Source organism: Dermacentor variabilis, unplaced genomic scaffold, assembly GCF_050947875.1.
Source record: "Dermacentor variabilis isolate Ectoservices unplaced genomic scaffold, ASM5094787v1 scaffold_14, whole genome shotgun sequence".
Taxonomy (NCBI): domain Eukaryota; kingdom Metazoa; phylum Arthropoda; class Arachnida; order Ixodida; family Ixodidae; genus Dermacentor; species Dermacentor variabilis.
In genome coordinates, this window is record NW_027460302.1 from 3172758 (window position 1) to 3193288 (window position 20531).

General features: G+C 46.1%; 1 protein-coding gene across 1 annotated transcript in view; it reads left to right on the forward strand.

Moving 5' to 3' along the window:
- Positions 1-17452: 17452 nt before the first annotated feature.
- TSG101 (tumor susceptibility gene 101) overlaps positions 17453-20531 on the forward strand; it is a 100945-nt gene continuing 97866 nt past the window's right edge. The window contains exon 1 of the mRNA XM_075677878.1: positions 17453-17779. Within this exon, the coding sequence (XP_075533993.1) occupies positions 17735-17779 (45 nt within the window). The 5' untranslated portion in view covers positions 17453-17734. The remainder of the gene's footprint in view (positions 17780-20531) is intronic.

Sequence of the window (20531 nt, forward strand, 5' to 3'; positions counted from 1 at the left end):
CTTCCTGGCTATCTACTAACAGTACAATATCGTCCGCATACATTAAACCCGGTAGTCGTTGCTCAACAACCTTTTCGCCTAATCTGTACGACAGATTATACCGTAGATTGCTTCGTTGTAACCTTCTTTCCATGCTTATCATATAAAGCATGAACAGCAGCGGTGATAGAGGACAACCTTGCCTTAATCCTTTGTGAACCTCGACAGTTGTCGTACTCTTGATTCCTTCCCATGTTATTTCAACATTATTTTCTCGATATAGTACCTGTAGAAAATCAATTACCTCATTACCGATACCTTCAGCTTTTAATATGTTTCACAGGAGTTCCCAGTTCACATTGTCGTATGCACCACTTATGTCCAGGAGGGCTAAATACAGAGGTCTATTTTCCGCCTTAGCTATTTCTATGCACTGGGTAAGCACGAACAGGCTATCATCTAAGCGCCTACCACTTCTGAACCCGTTCTGAAGTTCTCCAAGTATTCTATTACTTTCTACCCATGACTGCATGTTTAATTTCACCGCCTGCATCGCCAGCCTATATATAACTGATGTTATCGTAATTGGTCGGAAAGATTTTATGTTCTTCTTATCATCTTTCCCTTTATAAATCAAATTCATTTTACTCTCTTTCCAGCTGTGCGGAATTTGCTTATTTGTTATGACTGCCTCCAATGCTTTTATCAGCGTTTCCTTGCTTCTTGGGCCAAGTTCATTAATTAACTTGATTGGAATTTCGTCTATTCCCGCGGACGTGCATTTTGGAACATTTGCTTCCGCCTTTTTCCAGTTAAGATTGGTCAATTCTAAGCTGTTTTCTATTATGCTATTCTGTGTTGCTCCCTCACTTGGGGCGTTTACCCTATCGTCTTTCCTAAATGACTCTGCTATAACTGAACCGATGTAGTTCACAGCGTCATCTCCCTCTAAACAATTTCCTTCGGCATCGTGAATCTGTACCTCTTTTGTGTGATTAGCTTTACCCAGCCAGCTTATATGGTTCCAGAATGTTCTTGACCCCCCTTTAGTTGCGTCGCGAACTTCAGCCAGCCAGCGATCAGAAGACTGCTTTATTTTAGCCTGGACGAGGACCTGCACTTGTTGTTTCTTTTGTCGATAATATTCCCATTTTTGGCCTATTTCCTCTTCAGATAACTGCGCCCTCTTTGCTTCTCTGTGTTCCCGAGATGCCCACCGTCGTTGTTCGATGGCCTCTCTAATTTCCTTATTCCACCAACTTCGTGGCTTCCCCTTTCCTCTCCAGCAGTTTACTCCTTTTACCTCTTTTATTTTTGTACTAATGAGTAGTTCTAACTGATTATAATCCCACCTTTCCATGGGATGTTTCTTTATTGCTTCCTCTATGCCAGCCGCTATTTACGCTATTTGCGCGTCATTTAATTTTGCGTACTCTTTTTGGCTTCCCTGCATTTCTCTTTTGAGTAGGGCTCCCAACTGTAGACTAATACGCTTATGATCACTTCCGAGGCTGTACTTCCCCTCTTCGTCTATTTCCATTATTGCTAGCTTGCTATACAATCCCTGCGACATTAAGCAGTAGTCAATGGTCGTTTGTCTGTTACGGGACTCCCACGTGATTTGTCCCTCACACTTAGTTTATCTATTTACTATAACTAGGTTGTGTCGTTCACAGAAGTCTAGCATCAACTTCCCATTACAATCTGTGTGTCCATCCAGATCCTCGATGTGGCCATTCATGTCACCCAGCAGACAAATATCGGCACCTTCTCCAAACTGCTTTATATGGTCATCGAGACACTTCACTATATCTTTGTTCTCTTGCCTGTATTTGTCCCCTGTCCCTAAATAAACTACTCCTAGCCATGCCTTTTTACCGGCAATTGTACCTGATACCCAGACATGTTCTTTGCAAGTTAACTTTATTCTTTGCCAATTTGTTCCTTGGTGTATGAGCATACCTACTCCTCCTCCCTTCCTCTCCGTTGTTGTTCTATTGCTCCCTTCCCAGACGTAGCCTTCAATAAGCGGTGGGTCTTCTAGATCCCTGAGGTGTGTTTCGCATAGCGCGTATACACCTACTTCTTCGTCCTTTAACTGCTGTTCTATTTCTAACCACCTCGCTCTCTTTCTACCGCCTTGCATGTTTTTGTACCTGATCCTGGTGTTAAATTTATTTGTAGTTTTCTTCCTGAACCTCCTAGTGGCCATTTTATTGGCGTCAGCCTCTACTGTTGCACTTTCTACACTGTTTCTACCTACCCCTACGCCCTGAGGCGCCGTGGACCCCCTAAAAAAGCTACTGCCCGACCTGCCAGGCGCCAGCCGATCTCGGCTCCTAGCCTTCCATTAAAGTGGATGCCATCTCGTGTAAAGCCTCCGCCAAAGCCTGCTCTATGCACTTCTCTGTTTATGTCTGCCACTTCAAATCCTTTCTCCTGGCTTAGCTTTCTTATTTCACAATTTACAGCCACAACGTCCTTGGCAATTGCTCCGTTCCTTCCTTGCCCCTCCGGCACTGTGCATACCACGATCTGGACTTGCTGTGCTATCGCCCTTAAATCGTGAACTCCCTCCGCTAATCTTTCCACTACTTTTGCAGCCTCACCATTCAACACATCATTTAGCCCTGCCGCTACCACTACCAAATTGCGCTCTGCAACATTCTCAGAAAGCTCGCTTTTTGTTTCTCTCAGTACTGCGTCCATTGTCCTGCCTGGGAACGTCCCGACTGCTACCCGCTTATCACCCTTTGCACGCTCCATTATAGCTCTTTTGCACCTCCTCATATTTGAATCACCACCGATAAGTACTAGGGCATCCTTTCCCTCCCTCCTAACTTCCAGGTTGTGCTTATCATTGACTATGAGCTCATTCCTTGGGGTTAGCTTGTTCCCCTCCTCTGCTCGCGCTCGCTGGCGCCCCTGTGGCTGCAGCGTTGCCTCCCGCGGGGCGTGTTGCGCTGCTTCGCTATAACTACGCCGATTCACCGGCGGCGAGCTGACTACCGCTTGCTCTGCCACCCTGCCCCCGACTTCGCATGTAGGGTCTACTCTACTTTCTGTGCTTTTGCCACCGGCTTGGTGTCCCGATCCATCATTCTCCGCTGCGCTCGTCTCAAGCACATCGAGACGCCTATGTAGTTCTGCTCTCCTTTCCCTCTCTTCTCCAAGCTCGGCCACGGTTCTTACTAATTGCGCGGCCTGCACCGCTTCCACCTTGACCAACTCGGCGACTTTCGCCTGCAAAGCTAACCGCCTCTCCCGCTCCTCCCTCAGGTCTGCTTTCAGCTCCTCGAACTTGGCTGTCCAATTTCCTTCCAGTTTTTGGACTGCTTCCCTGACCCCTTCGCACAGCCTGCACGTAAAGCTAGACTCCTCCGCGTCTGCTAAGCTCTGGAAACTGGTCTCGTCGAGGGAGCACCAGCGCAGGCACTCGTCGCACTGCACTTGCTCTGCGTCCCCCGCGGCCTTCCCTTTCTTTGGTTTCATCGCTAGGCCTACGTCCTTAGGCTCAACGGGCACGTCCGCCAAATCACTTCGAAGAGCTAGCTGAGATAGTTAAATAGGCGTGTCAAATAGGTCCCGCCTAGCACCTAGGCCTAACGAGGAAAACCGCCAGACCTAGACAAAGCCGGTACGTTTACCACGCTTACCACGATCTCAAAATTTGCGCTCCTGCTCCATGCAAAATAAAACACTTCAAAAACATCAGCTAATAAGAAGAAAAAAGAGTACTTAGCTACGAACGAAGTCGCTGAAGCCTCGACACAGGAGCGTCCGCACGCCCAATTACTATATAAATGCAAAAAAAAACAGCAAATAAAAACAGAAGCAAGCTCAAAGCATGCACAAAAACGGCCGGAGATTCAACGCGCCACATGGCGCCACGGCATGACTTGGCGCCACCATCGCGCCTTCTCAAAATTCTCTAAATGATCCTGTCCCTAGGCAACTAGGATCAGGTCACGTGAGGGATTTTTGTACGACATTTTTGTACGACGAGTTTGGATGCTTGGCGGGGTTACAGTGTACTAGAATAGGGGCAGTGTGTTCAGGAAGCCCTCGCCGCTGAGGCGCTTCATGTAGATAGCACGAGATGGCGCTGTAAGAACATGGGCTGTAGTGTTCCTATATATGCTCCCGCAGGGAGCAGAGTTGCGTATAGGTCCGCAGTCGTGATCCAGCTCTGCAGCGAAGCCACTCCTCGTGCGCGCAGGAGCCAAATGCCGCGCGGTGTTCCGCCTTTTTCTCCAGTGGTCGCGAGCTACAAGCGCCAATTGTTCGCAGGCGCTTAGCAAAGGGCACTTCTTAATACAGGCTACGCTCGAACGAGTCATTCGTGCAGTCGTAGGGGGTGGGCTTCCAACCAACCGAAACTTTGTATGTACCTATGTAAACACGCATATACAAACACACACATGAACGTACAAATAGGGGGTAGGACCGCCTTCCATTCCCCAAAATAAAGTACTCCCGTGGCTTGAACAGCTCCAAAGTTCGCTCGCAAACGCGCAGTACGTTGCCACAAAACGCGGTGCAATGATTTTCAGCATGCATATGAAGTTGTCTTATCACTGTCAGAAAGCAAGAAATGTTTTAAAGAGTGTTTAAAACTTCACACACGTAAGGTGGACACTTAGCGCATTTTGGCTGCCGAAACCAGCCGATTAATGACCGTCGCCAAGAGAGCTATCGTGCCTGCAGTTATGTCAGTGACCGCTAACAGAGCGTCATTTATCCCTAACCATCGTTCACAACAGCTGCACGTTTTCGATACATGCGGTGCAGACACAGATTTAAGCGCATTTCAAATGTTCACATGCGCACATTTTAAGCAAAGCTTGCTTTTACGATTCATTCATACCGCAGACTAATCAGCTATATAGTAGCAGCAAATCTGCAAGTAGAAAAAAATTCAAGATGCAAGAGCTTCTAGATCAAATTTATTTCATACAAGGGAATGCATGAACGGCTGCTGGCAGCAGGCCAAGTGGGCTGGTTCTTAAAACCTTGAGGGCAGAATTCAAAGAAACTGGAAAGGCAACAAGCTATTAAGAGTAGGTTATTTTTATTGCACTAATCACATCAAGATGGCAAACTTGCACAGTAATTATTCACACAGTGCAGACTGTAATCTGACAACACATTTTTCTTGATCTCTTACCACTCGGAAAAAAGCCAGTAGTTGAAGACACTGTATCAAATCAATGAAATCACTGAAGCTGCTTTTGGCCAAAAAGCCAGGTTACAAAGCTTTGTGACCTATCGCATCAGAGGCAAGGAAATTTTACGTCATTGAACAGTGCATTCCCTCCACTCCCGCCCACAGGAAACAGCATTCACCAAAGCACAACGTAGATTTCTAGCGTGTTTAAATGAACTACAAGTTTTTGTTCCACTGGCCGATACATGATGCTCACAAGCTAGCACACATACAGTTGCGGCTTAGCTTCTATGGCAGCAATTAGTTAACAAAATAAATAAGCCTGTGCACTTCAAGACAATAAATTGACTAGAATCAATTTTACTGTTCTCAAAACTTCACACGGAGAAGGAATATATTACAATTATCACAGCTCGAGAGCTAAATATGCATATGCCAACTTAGCACCCGTTTTATCCTTGTTCCCTTGTGTGCTTTCTGCAACGATGTCCTAGCTCTTCATAAATTGCGGTTGACGAGAGAGGTACATATTATTCATTTCAATTTTAAACTCTGAAGGGTGCATTCCAACTCAAGAAGCCCAGACTGGTTAGCAACAACACTCTCACTATAGTATCAGTGTGTCTCCAGCTAGTTTGCTTGGCTGAAGCATTTACTCCTATGGCTGACTTCCGTGCGGTTTGTGCAGTGTGGTGCGCCGCATCCCGTCATACTGCAATACAAGTGCCAGTACGATGTGTTTCGTATCACTTCACCAAGGTCCTTGACTTCACATCGTCGAATACCGCAGCTGAAACCCGCAGCTGCTCCTCTCAACGCACGATCGACGGTCCGCTGATTGCAATGGCGATGGCACTGACGGAAACGACGAGTTCGCATGAGTCGGCGATGCGCCCGTAAAGTTGGCTTCGCAGCGGCGCGGATCATTTGGCGTCATTTTTCGCGCTCGGCCTATAGCGGTGCGAGCGGCGCCGGAAAAGGTATGCGCAACTCTGCTCCCTGCGGGAGCATATACAGGAACACTAATGGGCTGTAGAGTTACTGTATATGCTGAATACATAGAACGCAACTGTATGTCCCTTGCAGTGGTGGACTCCTCAGGTCAAATACGCGCTGGTGGTTCAATTCGCACCAGAAGCTCCGAAACAGCGGAAGAGGCGGCTATCGCTCTGGCAATAGCCTCCACACATTGTCATTACATTATTAGCGATTCCAGAGCAGCAGTACGCAATTTTGCGAAAGGTCGGGTCTCGGCTCCCGTAAAACACATAATAGACACAAACCAACACCCACGACCAATCCAGATCATTTGGGCACCAGCACACTCCTCCCTACCCGGCAACGATGCCGCCCACACCGCCGCTCGAGGACTCGCCAACCGAGCACCCGGACGGCTCACGCTAGGGTCAGGGAGGGATCGCATGGTCAGTTACCAGGAAATAACTCAGCACTACAGGTTAGCCAGGGCAGAGTACCCGCCAGCACACAAATCGCTTAACAAGCGACAAGAAGTAGCTTGGAGACGACTTCAGACGAACACCTAGCCCAACCCCGTAGCCTATCACTACTACTACCCGGACCAATACCCTAATACATGTAAGCATTGTAAGCAAAAAGCGGATCTATTCCATATTATGTGGTCGTGCCCAGCCGAAAATCACACAAATCACGAAATAAGTAGTACTGAGCAGTGGGAGGCCGTGTTGCTCAGCTCCGACCCTGACCTGCAGGCCAAGGTCATCGAGAGAGCTGAAGAAGCCGCCCGGGCCCAGGGGCTCGTGGCTGCTTAACAACAAGGTCATCCGTCAATACCTTGTTTTCAAATAAAGTCTTTACTCACTCACTGTATATGCTACCTGTGGTAGCATATACAGTAACTCTAATGGGCTGTACGGAACGTACGGCGCAGCGCCAGCGCTGCATGCTGATATTTTGATAATCATTTTCTGTCGCAATCAAATAGGCGTGCAAATCATCGGCGGGTGTTAAGATGCATCCCCGAAATTCACTTCATATAAGAGATGAATTGTATGTGCACTCCTAGCGCATCTCACCGCCCATTAGACGCATTTATTAACCTGACAGCAAAGGTTTTTCAGACACCGAAGTAGTGGCGTAAAGCCGTTAAATTTGTTTTGAGCCACGCTGCCACGTAACTAGAAATTATTCGAACGGAAAAGTCGGCTGCAAATAACGTCCTAGTAAAGGACATCGAATTGATTTAAACTAACTCGGATTCCAGGTGCACACATTTTCTTTTGCGGTTCGCATTCATAAAAAAGCGGCCGCGGCATCCGCGACCCAACGTCAAGCGCTTGGTTCCTCAGCCGCTGTTGTAGGAGAGAAGGCAAAACAACATGTACGTACATAGCCCAAAGCCAAAGAGCTTCCCTGCTTGTCACTTACTTTCTTTCGCGATAAACATTTGTCCCTCGTTCTTTCATTTGGTTTCACGGGCGCCCCGCAACTACATTTGCACAGTTTATTCGTGAATTTTTTTTATTTGCATCATGAAGTGTTTTCGAACGTCAGGCTCATGTGCGAGTATGAGACACATTCACCGACATCCTACATTTCTATGGAACGAATAAAACAGGTAGGAATGACGCCAAGTAAAAGGGATCTCTGCAAAACTACACACAGCATGCCAAAACACAGAAAACAGCGCAAGTACATTCCTACCCAAACAACGGAGACTTACAGCGGAATTAATATGCGCAAATAAATTACTTGATTCATTTTTAATTATATTCACAAAATTAGCTTTTTGAATGCACCAGAAAAAGTTGTGCATTCAGACGAAAAACAAAAAGAAGGGTCAGCATACATATGTTGCACCAGCCTGCTAAGAACAGAGCTAACTTTAAAGTGCAATTTCTTTTTTCGTCGTGCTTCTCTTCACTGATTAACACCTTTAACGTAAAAGTGCAGCCTTGTTAGGGCATAAAAACGCACAACTGTAGATGTGAAATTATCAGCATGTAATTTTCAGCCTATATAGCCAAATTTAAAGCTTTCACTAGAATCATGACATCAACTATGCTGTCGCTGCAAAGCTCCTTTTTGCTGAAGAAGGTTGTAAATATATTCCCTCAAGTTTCTTTAGTGCTTCGAAAAGCAACTTGGAGGGATACAGCAATCCTCCCCTGTCACAAATTTCGTGAATTTTGAAACTGCTACTGACACTAGAGTTCTGCAAAAGAAGAGAGCTGCAGTCCTCACATTTCTTGCGAATAAAAAATTTCTGCGCGACATACCCTGCCATATATAATGGATGAGGCGGTCATCGCACCTTTCCTCCACATAATCCCGGTGCTCTGCCGGAGATTGTTTAGCCTTTGTTCTACCAGCGTCAGATTTCCAGCTTAAACAAACTCGTCAATTGTTACGCAACGTCCCCTTCCTTGTCAGAATTATCAGGTGAGTGAAATAGCGATACCAAATATTTACTGACCTCTGTGTTCCCTGTCTGCATTGCCTTCGCCAATATATAAAAAGGCAATTCACAACAATAAAAAATTGAGACGGCGTTGGGTGATCGTTGGATCCGCACGACTACCTCATAAGAAGTTCTCCAACTTTTATTGGCTTAGTCTAGATGTCAATAGGTATTTAAAACCCTCTCCTTCCAAGTATTCTAACAGAGCCAAAGTGCTGCTCAATGTCACACGGAGCCTATCTGCCGTCGACTTGCTCAAGCCGCAAAGTCCTTTTGCAATGGAAAGCCTATTTAGCTCCAGCGAACAAGGACATAAGGGAGACGACACCACAATGCGCTAACTTCAACAACTTGATTTTCAGGAAACACCCACCTATTTAAACCATGCTGAGTTAAATAGGCGGGTGTTTACTTAAAATCAAGTTGAAGTTAGCGCATTGTGGTGTCGTCTCCCTTCTGTCTTAGTTCGCTGGCGTTAAATATGCTTTCTAAGTCAGTCTACCAACACGCCCAACAAATGGCAATCCTTTTGCATCTGACTCCCAACGAGACAGAAACTCGAGGAATTACTTCAGAGCCCTTCAGAGCAAGCACATGGCAAGCACGCTGCAACTGGCCGCAACACACGGAGAACGCGTCCGTACAGCCCGTGCGACTGCAGCGCCGCCACATATATCCGGGACCTGTCTACGCTCCCGGCTTCAAAGCGGTGCGTGACGCGCTCCGCCGTCTGAACACACTGCCCCTATCTAGTACACTGTAGCGGGGTAGTTCGAAGAGGGCACTGCGCTCTTGTGTGGCGTAGAGTTACTGTATATGCTACCGTAGGTATGTGCTGTATGTGCTACCTGCGGTAGCACATACAGTAACTCTAGTGTGGCGGGTTACTACGCCAGCCGAAGGAATGCAGACATAAGTCGTCGTCAGTTTTGTGTAGCACGTGCACCAACGTAGTTCACTTTGTTCCAGCCTTTATTTACGTTGACACCGTAGTGCCAAGGCTTGGTGCGATATATGCGACGTGCTGAACTTCTCTGACAATGCCTTGTACATGGATTCACTAACTCTTAAAGTAATGCCACACATTACCCGCTCGCACTTGATCCAAATGCGTTTGAAAAAATGCGTAGCCTTAGCGAGGATGTACTAAAGGGCATTTTTTTCTATAAAGTTCATTTGAACAGGTACTTTAGAACTGAGCCGACAAAAGAGCTTATGGAAGGTTAATATTTATAATGACTTCAAGAACACCATCTAAAGGCCTCCGACCCAACTGTCCCAGTGCAAAGGTTCTTGAAGAGTTCATTGCATTTCTTGCAGAATGGGCAGATTATGTTGCCAAGCATGGTGGTGGATTTTTTAGCCCAGGAACTGCCCTTGGTCTGCGTGTGACCTTACAAAGCACCCTTTCCCTTTTAGATTACTTAAGTAGCTCACCAGGCTACAAGCTAACAGCTAATCTTAGTCAGGACAAAATGAAAGATATGTTTGGTGTTGTACGGCAATCCTTTGGTTGTAACGACCATCCTTCACCTGAACAGTTTTTAATTATAATAAACAGCTTGTCCTTCTACAGTCTGCAGGGCCTCCTGAAAATGGGAACTCACCAGGAGGCTTTGTAACCGCACTCTTAAAGCCATCTGATGTTGGAAAACAAAAGGCTGACCACCTAACAGAAATTGAGCTATTGGATGATTGCAATTTGGAGCGTGCAGAATCTGTTAAAAGCACAAGGAAAGCAGTTGGATTATGACAACTGTGTCGAAAAGCACAGTGACAGTAGATTAGTATATTATATAGCTGGTTACGTTGTCAGAACGCCTTTAACAAAATTTCACACCCAGAGTGTGCCTCTCGCTTTTGTAGGGAAATTGCATACTACCAAGGCAATTTCATCATGGGGGCTTGATACATATACTCTTCCAAAGCTGTTGAGAAGCTTGTTTGTAAAGTTGAGGACAAATTTACTCTGTATTTCAGCAGGAATCAGCTTTATGCTGAAAGCATGGTCTGCTTTTCGCATTTCCTTCAGGGAGCGAAGCTTAAAGAAGTGGGTTGCAGTGAGCATGGGCGGAGTTTGATAACAAACATAATAAAGTTCTATGCACTGACGAGGTGCACTACTTTGCAAAAACAAAGAACATTGAACAGAATACACAAAGAGAAAAGCAGAAGCTCCTGAAAATGGGGCGATGCCAGTAGAACGACAGTCGCGAAAATGCTCCCCGCTTTTATACCTACCTTCGTTGTGCGATAAAACAAAAAACTTGTAACATAGGTTTTGAAAGCGCTCCCCATACAGCGTTCTTGCGGACCATAGCGTGCAATTTTGTAAAGCTTCAGTAAAATATATATGCACGAGACGGACAGAATGCATTCAATTTCCTCTCTCCACATTTGTGGGCTGATTGGTGTCGCATCTCCCGTAGAAAAAGAAATACCAACCCCATTTTATTACGGCTGCTTGCGTAGCTTCCGTCACTCTGGTTAAAATGGCAGCACAACAGAGACGAAGACAAGGCACATAGAAACACATGACAAGCGCACCGTCTCGTTTCTGTGTCTCTTCATCTCAGTTACGCTGCCGTCATAGCCAGCTATGGGCGAAAACTAGCTCAAAACAAAGTTTTATTTCACTGCTCGTCGCGATAAGCGTGATCGCTAATTTTGTAAGGTTGACTGGCCCTCATAGATTATTGCATGCCTGTTTTCTCAACTTGCAAATCGGCAGAAAGCACCGATCACTTGCGAGCGCCCGCTGTAAAGCGCGCCATAGCCCGCAAGAGCAACCCGGATGGATGGATGGATATTATTATGACGTAGTAGTTCTGCGGAAACCCGCAAGGTGGAGAGAAGTAATGAATAAAGGGAAAATCAGACATCCACCCATTCGTAGCAATTGCTACAAAGGAAACCCATACGGGTTCCTCGAAAGAAAAGCCTCAAAGTTGAAGAAAAATTCGTCCTGGTCCGGGACTCGAACCCATTCCCTTTCCCATTAGTCAGTTTGAGATTAGGGACTTGACCTCGCTGTTATTTTGTGGCCCAGTTTAGGCGACTATAGCAAAGCGTAGGACGAGCCCACACCTGCTGTATCTGCCAATAACCGGAAATAAGGCACGCATATGGCTTCCGCGAAGAGGGGACGCGGGCAACACTCACGCGTGAAAGAAAGCGGATTAGTGGCTGCACCGTAGAAAAGGCACTGGAACTGCACCCCCGCTCGGAACAAAAGGGTAGAAGGCCCGAGCTGAAGGGGAGCGTTCGGGGAGACGAGCGTGAAGATGAAAGTAGTGGGGTGCTTGAGGTCACCGCCACCACTGATGCCCATGCGCTCCCCAAATACCCGTCGACCGCCTCGGTCACGGAAATTGAGCGACGCGACGCTGCCCAGCCGATTTGATGTTTGGCATCCGCGTGCGCCTGCTAAGGATTCCCGTGAAAACGGCGGTAGCTTTACGACTTAGCCGGCTACGGCCGAGGAATGCTTTTGTGTGCGATTGCCATCGGGTCCCAATTATGGTGTTTGTATTTCAAGCGAACCGGCACACAGCTGCACGGGAGACAGATTTCTCAGTACTGGCAGAGTAGCCCGCTGTCCGGCGGATATGCAGTTAATAATCGGCGATTTCACGGAACATTCTCGGCAGCTTGCATGGCGGCCGTTTACAGGTGAAAAGAGGGAAGACATCAAGGGCCGATACTCGCAGCCCAACGTAGGGGAGAGGGAGGTGGCACGTGTGTTTGAGAAATCCTATCCCCTGGCGTGTTCTAAAGAGTGCCACTGTTTCCACCAATGCCGTGTGCGGCATGAAGGTGGTTGTGCTATTGGTTACAATGATGTGAACTCGCATGTGTGATTGGCTGGTTTGCGAATCCTTTGTACAACTGAGCGCTTAAAGGGCCCCTGAAACGGTTCGAACAAATTTTGTAGACGCGTAGGGTACAGCTTAAGTAGAACATTCGCACCACAATTTAAGTGAAGCGTTACGTATTAATGGAGCTACAAGCGATTAGAAGCTACCCTCCTCCTTAGCCATGCTTTTCCTCCTCAACTCGTTCGCCGAGCGAGTGGGGCTAAGCTCCGCCTTCACTGGTCCTGCGTCACGATGCGACGTCACATCGTTCACTTCCGGTTGTTTTGGAGCCCGCCCCCGCCCGCACGAGACCGCTCCGCTAGCCGCTTGGCCGTCGACCCCAAGCGAGAGCTATCGAAGCAGCGTGCGTTGCGAGCATTCTGTCGTAGCGCCGAACGTGTCTTGTATTCCGGTAACCACAGGCAAGCTGGTCATTTCGGCAAATGACTGTAGGCATAAGCTGATGAAGGAACTTTAGCGTAGACGTACGTGAGCGGCCTGATCGGTCAGCACGGTCCATACACTTGTTGTTGCAGCGTTTAACCAGCCAAACAAAGCGCTAATATTGCTCTAACCAAGTGTAAAACATTTTAAACATTTATAAAAACAACGTGTTCATGATTACACTCCTGCGAAAAATACACACCAGCAGCAAAGAAGAATACACTTCGTTGCTGCTACTGTGTATGGTTGAGCTCTGTGCCACCAGGTGGCTGCACCGTGCAGACCATTCGCATTTGCCCTTCTGCTCATCTCATGGCTCATCCCGTTACGGCAAAGTCAAGCGCCAGACTCTGTCCCCTTGCGCTTGCGTTTTCCCTAATACCGGACTCGGGAAACGCTATTGCGTTAGTAATCTTCCGGTGTAAAGTGACGGCCACAAACGCGCAAATCCTGGCGCCGATTGGATAGCGGCAGTCCGATGCGCAGCAGCCAGTTCGCTCGTACGCTGCCTTGCAGAGGGACACGATGTCGCAGCTTGACACATTGCCAGTCGCTACGTTTGCAGTCCACAAGGCAACAAAGTCGAATCATAGTGCTCGCGAAAAGACTGAGACCGACTCTGACCGCGGAGCTCTCTTCAAAATGGAGTACGTTGTAACACAAGCAGACGACGCATGCTGTGTGCCGGAAGTGCTCAAGTGTACTGAAAAATTATTCTTGTGCATTCTCTTTATGTTACTTTCTTTTCATAAGAACAAATTAACTAACATTCGAACCATTACGAAGATCATTTGTTTACCATAAACTTGGAAAAATTATCGATCACGCGCCCTTGTCAGCCAATCGGATAGCTCGCCCCACTGACGTCGTATGGGTGATTTCGGTCATATGGGTAGGGGCGGCTTAAAATTCTGCCGAGCAGTGCGCTGCGATCGGCAGCGATGTGCATATTTAAAACCTAATAATAAATTACACGCTTTACGCGGAGCACTTAGATGTGTCAATTAATGATCAGAAGGACCTACTCTAACGGCTCAATACGTTTGCAGAAAATCGTCAAAAGCGTTTAGGGTCCCTTTAAAAAGTCATGTTTGGTTGTGTGGAGGGAGGGAGCTTTGGGCTTGGACTCGGACAGACGCCTGGGCGTTTGAATAAAACGACGGCTCTTCCTCCGCGCTGCCACCGTGCACTCGAATCATCGAGGGGCGCCGACTTCGGCCCTTCAAGTACACCTTCCCTCCTTGACTACCATTGAAGCTACGAGAGGACAAAGGGAAATGAAATTAACTCCATTATTCACAGATATTATGAGCGTCCCCTTTGGAACGGGGCGGTGGGTTGCGCCACCAAGCTCCTGCTACTATACTGCCTAATATCCTACCTAGGTCAAACAATGAAAAAAGAAAAAAAACACTATGAACTACCACGCCCAAATTTTCTGATCCCCTATTGCGAACTGTGCTTTTGTACGTCTCTGTCTTTTGTCGTTCCCCTACTTTTCTTCCACCAATCCTCCAGTCGCCTCTTATTAATGTCTATTGCGGACATGTTTGCTTTACCACTGCTCCCTCTTAACCCAAGGGCTTCAAGGAGGCCAGTGGTGCCTAAATCGACCGCTGGGTAGACGTCTTCACATTCTAATAAAACATGCTCCGTAGTTTCCCTAGCTTTACCACAGCAAGCACATGCTTCTTCTTCCTTCTTATATCTCTCTTTATAGGTGCGTATTCTAAGGCATCCCGATCTCGCTTCGAAAAGTAATGAGCTTCCCTTTGAGTTATCATAAATGGTTTCTTTCCTAATTTCGTTTTTTTCCTCTTAAGTAGTTACTCGTGGCAGGTTTCTTTTCCATTGCCACCACCCATGAGATTAATTCAGCCACTCTGACTTTCCGCTTATTTTTGACCTTCTTTGTTGCTGTGCTGTCCACCCTACAGGCCGCATACTTGCTGGTAAGCTTCCTAGTTCTTTTCCTCCACTGTGAATCAATGTTTTCCCTGTACAGATACCTGACCACTCTCCCAGCCCATTTACTTTCTTCCATATTCCTCAGCCGTTCTTCATACTCAATTTTACTGCGAGCTTCCCTCACTTCAGAACTAGTCCAGCCCATATCAGCCTGCACAGCTTCATTTGTAGTCTTCCCGTGAGCGCCCAATGCAAGGTGACCCACTGACCTTTGGTTCCCGTCGAGTCCTGATTGTACGCCTGATTTATAGCAAAGAACTGCAGTTCCAAAAGTAAGTCCTGGAACCATTACACCTTTCCACATACCTCGGAGGACCTCGTACCTATTGTATCCCCATAGCGCTCTGTGCTTCATTATGGCTGCATTTCTCTTCCCCTTGACTGTTATGGTTTTTTCCTGTGTTTCCATATATCCGTTGCCTTCGTTTATCCATATACCAAGGTATTTATATTCTGTTACCCGAGGTATATCTTGGCCCTGTATCTCCACTGTCAGTTCACTGTTTTCATTGAATACCATAACACCTGATTTTCTAACACTAAATTTCAAACCTAAATTGTTGCCTTCCTGTCCACAGATATTAGCCAGACGTTGCAAATCACTTTGCTTGTTTGCGAGCAACACAATGTCGTCCGCATAAAATAAACCTGGGAGTTGCTGCTCTATTACTGTGCCTGCCTGTTTGTATGATAGATTAAACCCGATATTACTTCCTTCTAGCGCCCTCTCCATCCTCACCATGCACATCATAAACAGCAGCGGGGATAAAGGGCACCCCTGCCTCAGTCCCTTGTTGATATGAACTTTCTCCGCGCTCCTCATCCCTTCCCATTCAACGCAAACGGTATTTTCTAGGTAAATCTCTCTCAAAAGCTGTATACAATCGTTACCTAAGCCTTCCCCTTCCAGAATATCCCACAAAATGCTGCGGTCTACGTTGTCGTATGCTCCTGTAATGTCCAAAAAGCCACATATAACGGTCTGCTTTCTGCTTTTGATATTTCAATACACTGAGTAAGAACAAACAAGTTATCATCCAAACGCCTACCTATTCTAAAGCCATTCTGAAGCTCTCCCAAAATGCCATTATTTTCTGCCCATGCTTGAAGCTTTAATTTGATTGCCTGCATTGCTAGCCTGTATATTACCGATGTAATGGTCAACGGTCTATACGAGCGAATTCTGTCTTTCTCTCCCTTACCTTTATAAATTAAATTCATTCTACTTTGTCGCCAACTGTCTGCTATTCGTCTATCTTTTAAAGTTTCTTCCACTGCTTTCACCAGTGCTTCCTTACTTTTTGGTTTTAGTTCATTTATCAGCCTAACGGGAACCTCGTCTAGCCCTGTGGCTGTGTGCTTAGGAATTTTCTCTTCCGCTTTCTTCCAGTTTAAGTTTGTCAGCACCAGCTGCTTTTCCCCTTGGGTCTCTGTCATGCTCTTTTTTTTTCATCAAATATAACCTCGTCATTGCCTTGGAAAGATTCGGCTGTTGGTTTTCGGATGTAATTTATTCCCGCTTCTCCTTCCAGTCTGTTTTCATCTTCGTCTAGGATATGTTGTTGTATTGTTGTTGACTTCTTGCCTAATAATTTTATGTGGTTCCAAAATATTCTAGGTGTGGCCTTCTTTTTGTCACGTATTTCTGACAACCAACGTTCACTTTCACCTTTTAATTTTGCTTGCACCAGTATTCGAACCATAGACTTTTTCTTCCGGTATGTTATCCTGTGGCAACTGCGCCTTGTTTGCCTGCCTGTGCTCTCAAGATGCTTTCTGTCGTTCGGTAATCGCTTCTCGTATCTCCTTGTTACACCAGCTTTTCGGTTTCTTTTTTTCCTTTCCAACGACATATTGTTTCTCTTTCCGTATGTCTGTCGTTATTACACCTAGAAGCTCACCATATTCCCACTCTTTTCTTGTCCATTTGCCAAGTTCTTCCTCAACTCTAGTGACTGCATTTGCTATTTGTTCAGCGTTCAAATTTGGACTGGCCATTTTGCTCTCATTGCTCTCTTTCCAAACTACATATCCCATTTTCAAGATGATGCGTTTATGGTCACTCCCTATGCTGTTAAACCTTTCCTCATCGATGACCATTTCTCTCAACTTATCATGAATTCCTCTGTCATCAGATCCGCCAGCGAACGCTGGCGCCATCTGCCGGAGCATAGCAAAGTATTTCACGTCGGCTCGCGCCTTCACGACACTGGGATACCTTCCAGAGGGTGCGCGCAACGCCGGCCGATTACGGCCGATCTTTTACCATGGCCGGCCGTCAACGTTACGATAATGTCATGGATAATGTAGTATCTGACGTCATCAACTTATCGTGACGTCACAGAAAACAATTACGAGCCTGATACTCTATGCCAGTTTCGGTTGAAATTGGTTATTTAAAAATATTGATGAGTTTCTAAGCAAATTGAACTTCCCCATCGGTTATATGACTGTAAACATCGTTTGAAAGGGCAATGTCCTAATATGGCTAAGAAAACGCCGGAGTTGTCTTGTATCAATCACCTTAGGACAAAAGCATAGCCTTCGAGATATACGTTGTTTCATGGTGTTTGTTGCCGAAGGGAGCCGTCGCTTGGTGTGTTGTGTGCCATAGTTTCCGGTTGTCGTGGTCATTCATGATGGTTCCTGTCGAGGTGTTAGAGCGGTGTATCCCTGCTGTTTTTGACTGCCTTGATGAATGTTAACGCCATTAACATCGCTGCCGTGTGATCGCGCTTTCGCGTAACGGCGCTGTAATCAACTCGGACGCGCGCGTCAACCGTCAACGACAACCGTGACTGCCCGAAGTGCTCGGTAGCTTCGTGCTTGTGAGGCTCTCTTGTGAAGAGGGTGAGCCGATCGTGAACTGTCTGCGCGAAAATGCCTCAATCGTTGAATCAGTATCTATCATCTCTACTCGCAAAGGTAGGTTGCAGCCATATCGGTGCGCCCACTCGCTACCTTGGTAGAACTTGTTGCTTGACAGAGGTTTTCCTTCCTGTAGTCGAGCGAGGTATAACATCATTGTATTGTCTTTGTTTTTAGGCCGTACTTAAGAACAGAACGCGAGGGTTGGAGGGCCGCACAATATTGCGACCTCTGTGAAAGTAGGGCCGGAATGAAAGTTTGTGCCGCCAAAATTTGCAAGTAGTCGAAGCACGCTTTTCTTTCGCCGGTGTAGGAGGGGTGCGGCGGCTTCTTGATCACGAAATCGTCGTTCGCGGTGTCTTGCCTTCTGTCTCTCTTTGCTTCTTTGACAGAAATGTAACGCATTTGTAGCGAACAATGTCGTGTTTCACCGGGATCGCAAAGTTTTGCAGCGGATTATTTGCAGTGACGCAACACTCCACTGGCCGTGTGACGTTATGAACCCCAGGCGACCGCAGTTACTTGCAAGACATTGCAACCGTAATGGGCAACGCTGTTGTGTCCCGACGCAGATACAGACGATCGCGAAAGGAAACGGGCAACATGAGGACCATTCCCGGCAATGGTTGGTTGGGCAGTAGGCTGTATTTACCCTCCGAAAGTCTACGCTCTTTCAGTGAAGCTGATTCCTTGCAAAATTTACAGATTTCACGAGAAGTGCCAGCATTATTGCACTGACCGGAATGCTAATGGGTTGCACTAGATTATGTAGCCGGAGGTCACTAAACTGAAGGATTATTGGCATCGTAGCGCTTGCCTGTTTCCCTTCTACTGGAGATTAGCTGCAAGCTTTATTCCTTCGAGTCTCGCTAATGCAGCATCCAACATTGTCTACATTGTCTACATCATGTGACTTCAGCCACAAGAGGCCCATTTTTTTTTGGTTATGTGACATAAAAGGAGCATTAAGGAAGACCACAGCAGACAAAGTAGGCAGGGCAATCAAAGTATGTGTAGTAGCCGGTACCTTGACCACACCTCCCCTCGTAATAGCTTTCTGAGTAATGCATACTGATGAGACATAAGCGAGTGTTGTGACTTGGGCTGATTGATACTACATTTTGGAATCAAAAGCATAACACAAAAACACCGAACACATTAGGGTACATGCATGCAGTGCTCCCTTACTTGGCTCTATGTTTTTGTGTTGTGATGCTTTTGTTTGCAACAAGACATATCAACAAAAGGAAGAAAGAAAAATTATGCAAGGAAGGCTGCATGTTATGCTTGAGTGCAGTAGAGTGACATGCAAGCATTATGTTTTTATTAGGTCCTGTCTAACTTTATGACACTGCAACATAACACTGCATGTGCATAAAGTATTGCGTGGCCTTCGAGGATGCAGTATTCCACTTTTTGAACGCCATAATCACAGAGGCTGTCCTTTTGCTGCAGTGCGTGTTGCCACCCATCAGCAGACAAATTCAGTGCTCTCTCTCTGCATTTGCAGAAATGCACAGAAAAGGCCAAGTTCATTCTATTCAGTTTAATTTATCGTGTCAAAAGCATGGTTGCTAAGAGTAAACACACATTGATATTGGTTAACCAGGGGATTGATACAAGACAGCAGGCACTAGGAGCAGTGGTCACAAAATGTCTTGCATTTTTATGCCACCTATTGTGTTTCAGCATTGCCTCTTGTACTTTATTCAACTTGTGAGCATTACTAGAAGGAATAGAACTTGCTTCCCACCATACATGAAGGAGTACCAACAAGACATTTTCAACTCATAATTTTTTATGTGACGTTCCAAACCCTCTAAGCATTGGAATGGTATACTAAAAAGCATCCTAAGAAATTTACTATGGTATACCTGTTTCTACAAGCCAGTTTCACTTTAATTGCCCAATAAGTGGATGTGTCAGGACTTGATACTGGAATTTTGGGCAATATACTTTTTTGTTTTTTATGTACTTATCGTACCTATTTAACATATAAGCAAACACTGGGTCTAGGAACATTTTATTGGCACTGTTATTGTGCCTATATACACCTATCTTGATATTGGAGCCTACATTGAACTTTCGGAGCCCAAAATTGTTTTTATTTTCTTTACATTTTGTCCTAGTCATTTTAATGTTATAACCTGCTGGGGAACATGGCCGAAGGCAGCTGATTATTAGCACAAACCACTTTGCCGGTGAAACGCTGTTATTAACAACTCTGCAGCGTTCCAGAACCTCACTGGGCACTTCTGCTTTACGCAACCGCACGCTCGAAGGTGGCGGTGCACTTGTGCGCTCACTCCACATTTTGAGCCAACATCATTGAGAAATGTGCAGGTGCAATGCTGATCTGAAATGTGGGGCTCGTTTTGGACGCTCGGGAAAGGTTCTGCACCATCCCCAATGGGCCTGTCACTGAAGTTCCTTCCAAACTTCAATCTGTCTCGCATGAAAATCCTTGGTTCTTGTTACTTTCAACACTAAAAGATTCTGACCAGCAAACATTCTGCAGTTCCAGAGAACTCTGGATGATCGAGTGTTCCAAAATAAAAGCACACACCCCTAACTTCAATAGATGTTGAGCGTTCCTTTTCTGCCTACAAACTAATATTTGGTCAAAACAGGCACTGTGTGAAACCCCAAATTCTGGACATGTTACTTGTTTAGCACTGCTTTCACAACATTTCTCCTGATGTCTAGTCACATTAAATTTGAGGTAAATCTTGTAACACAAGCAAATTGTCTCATTATGTTCTACTGATAAATTTAGATAGATTTTAAAAACAGATGCTACATGGTCTGT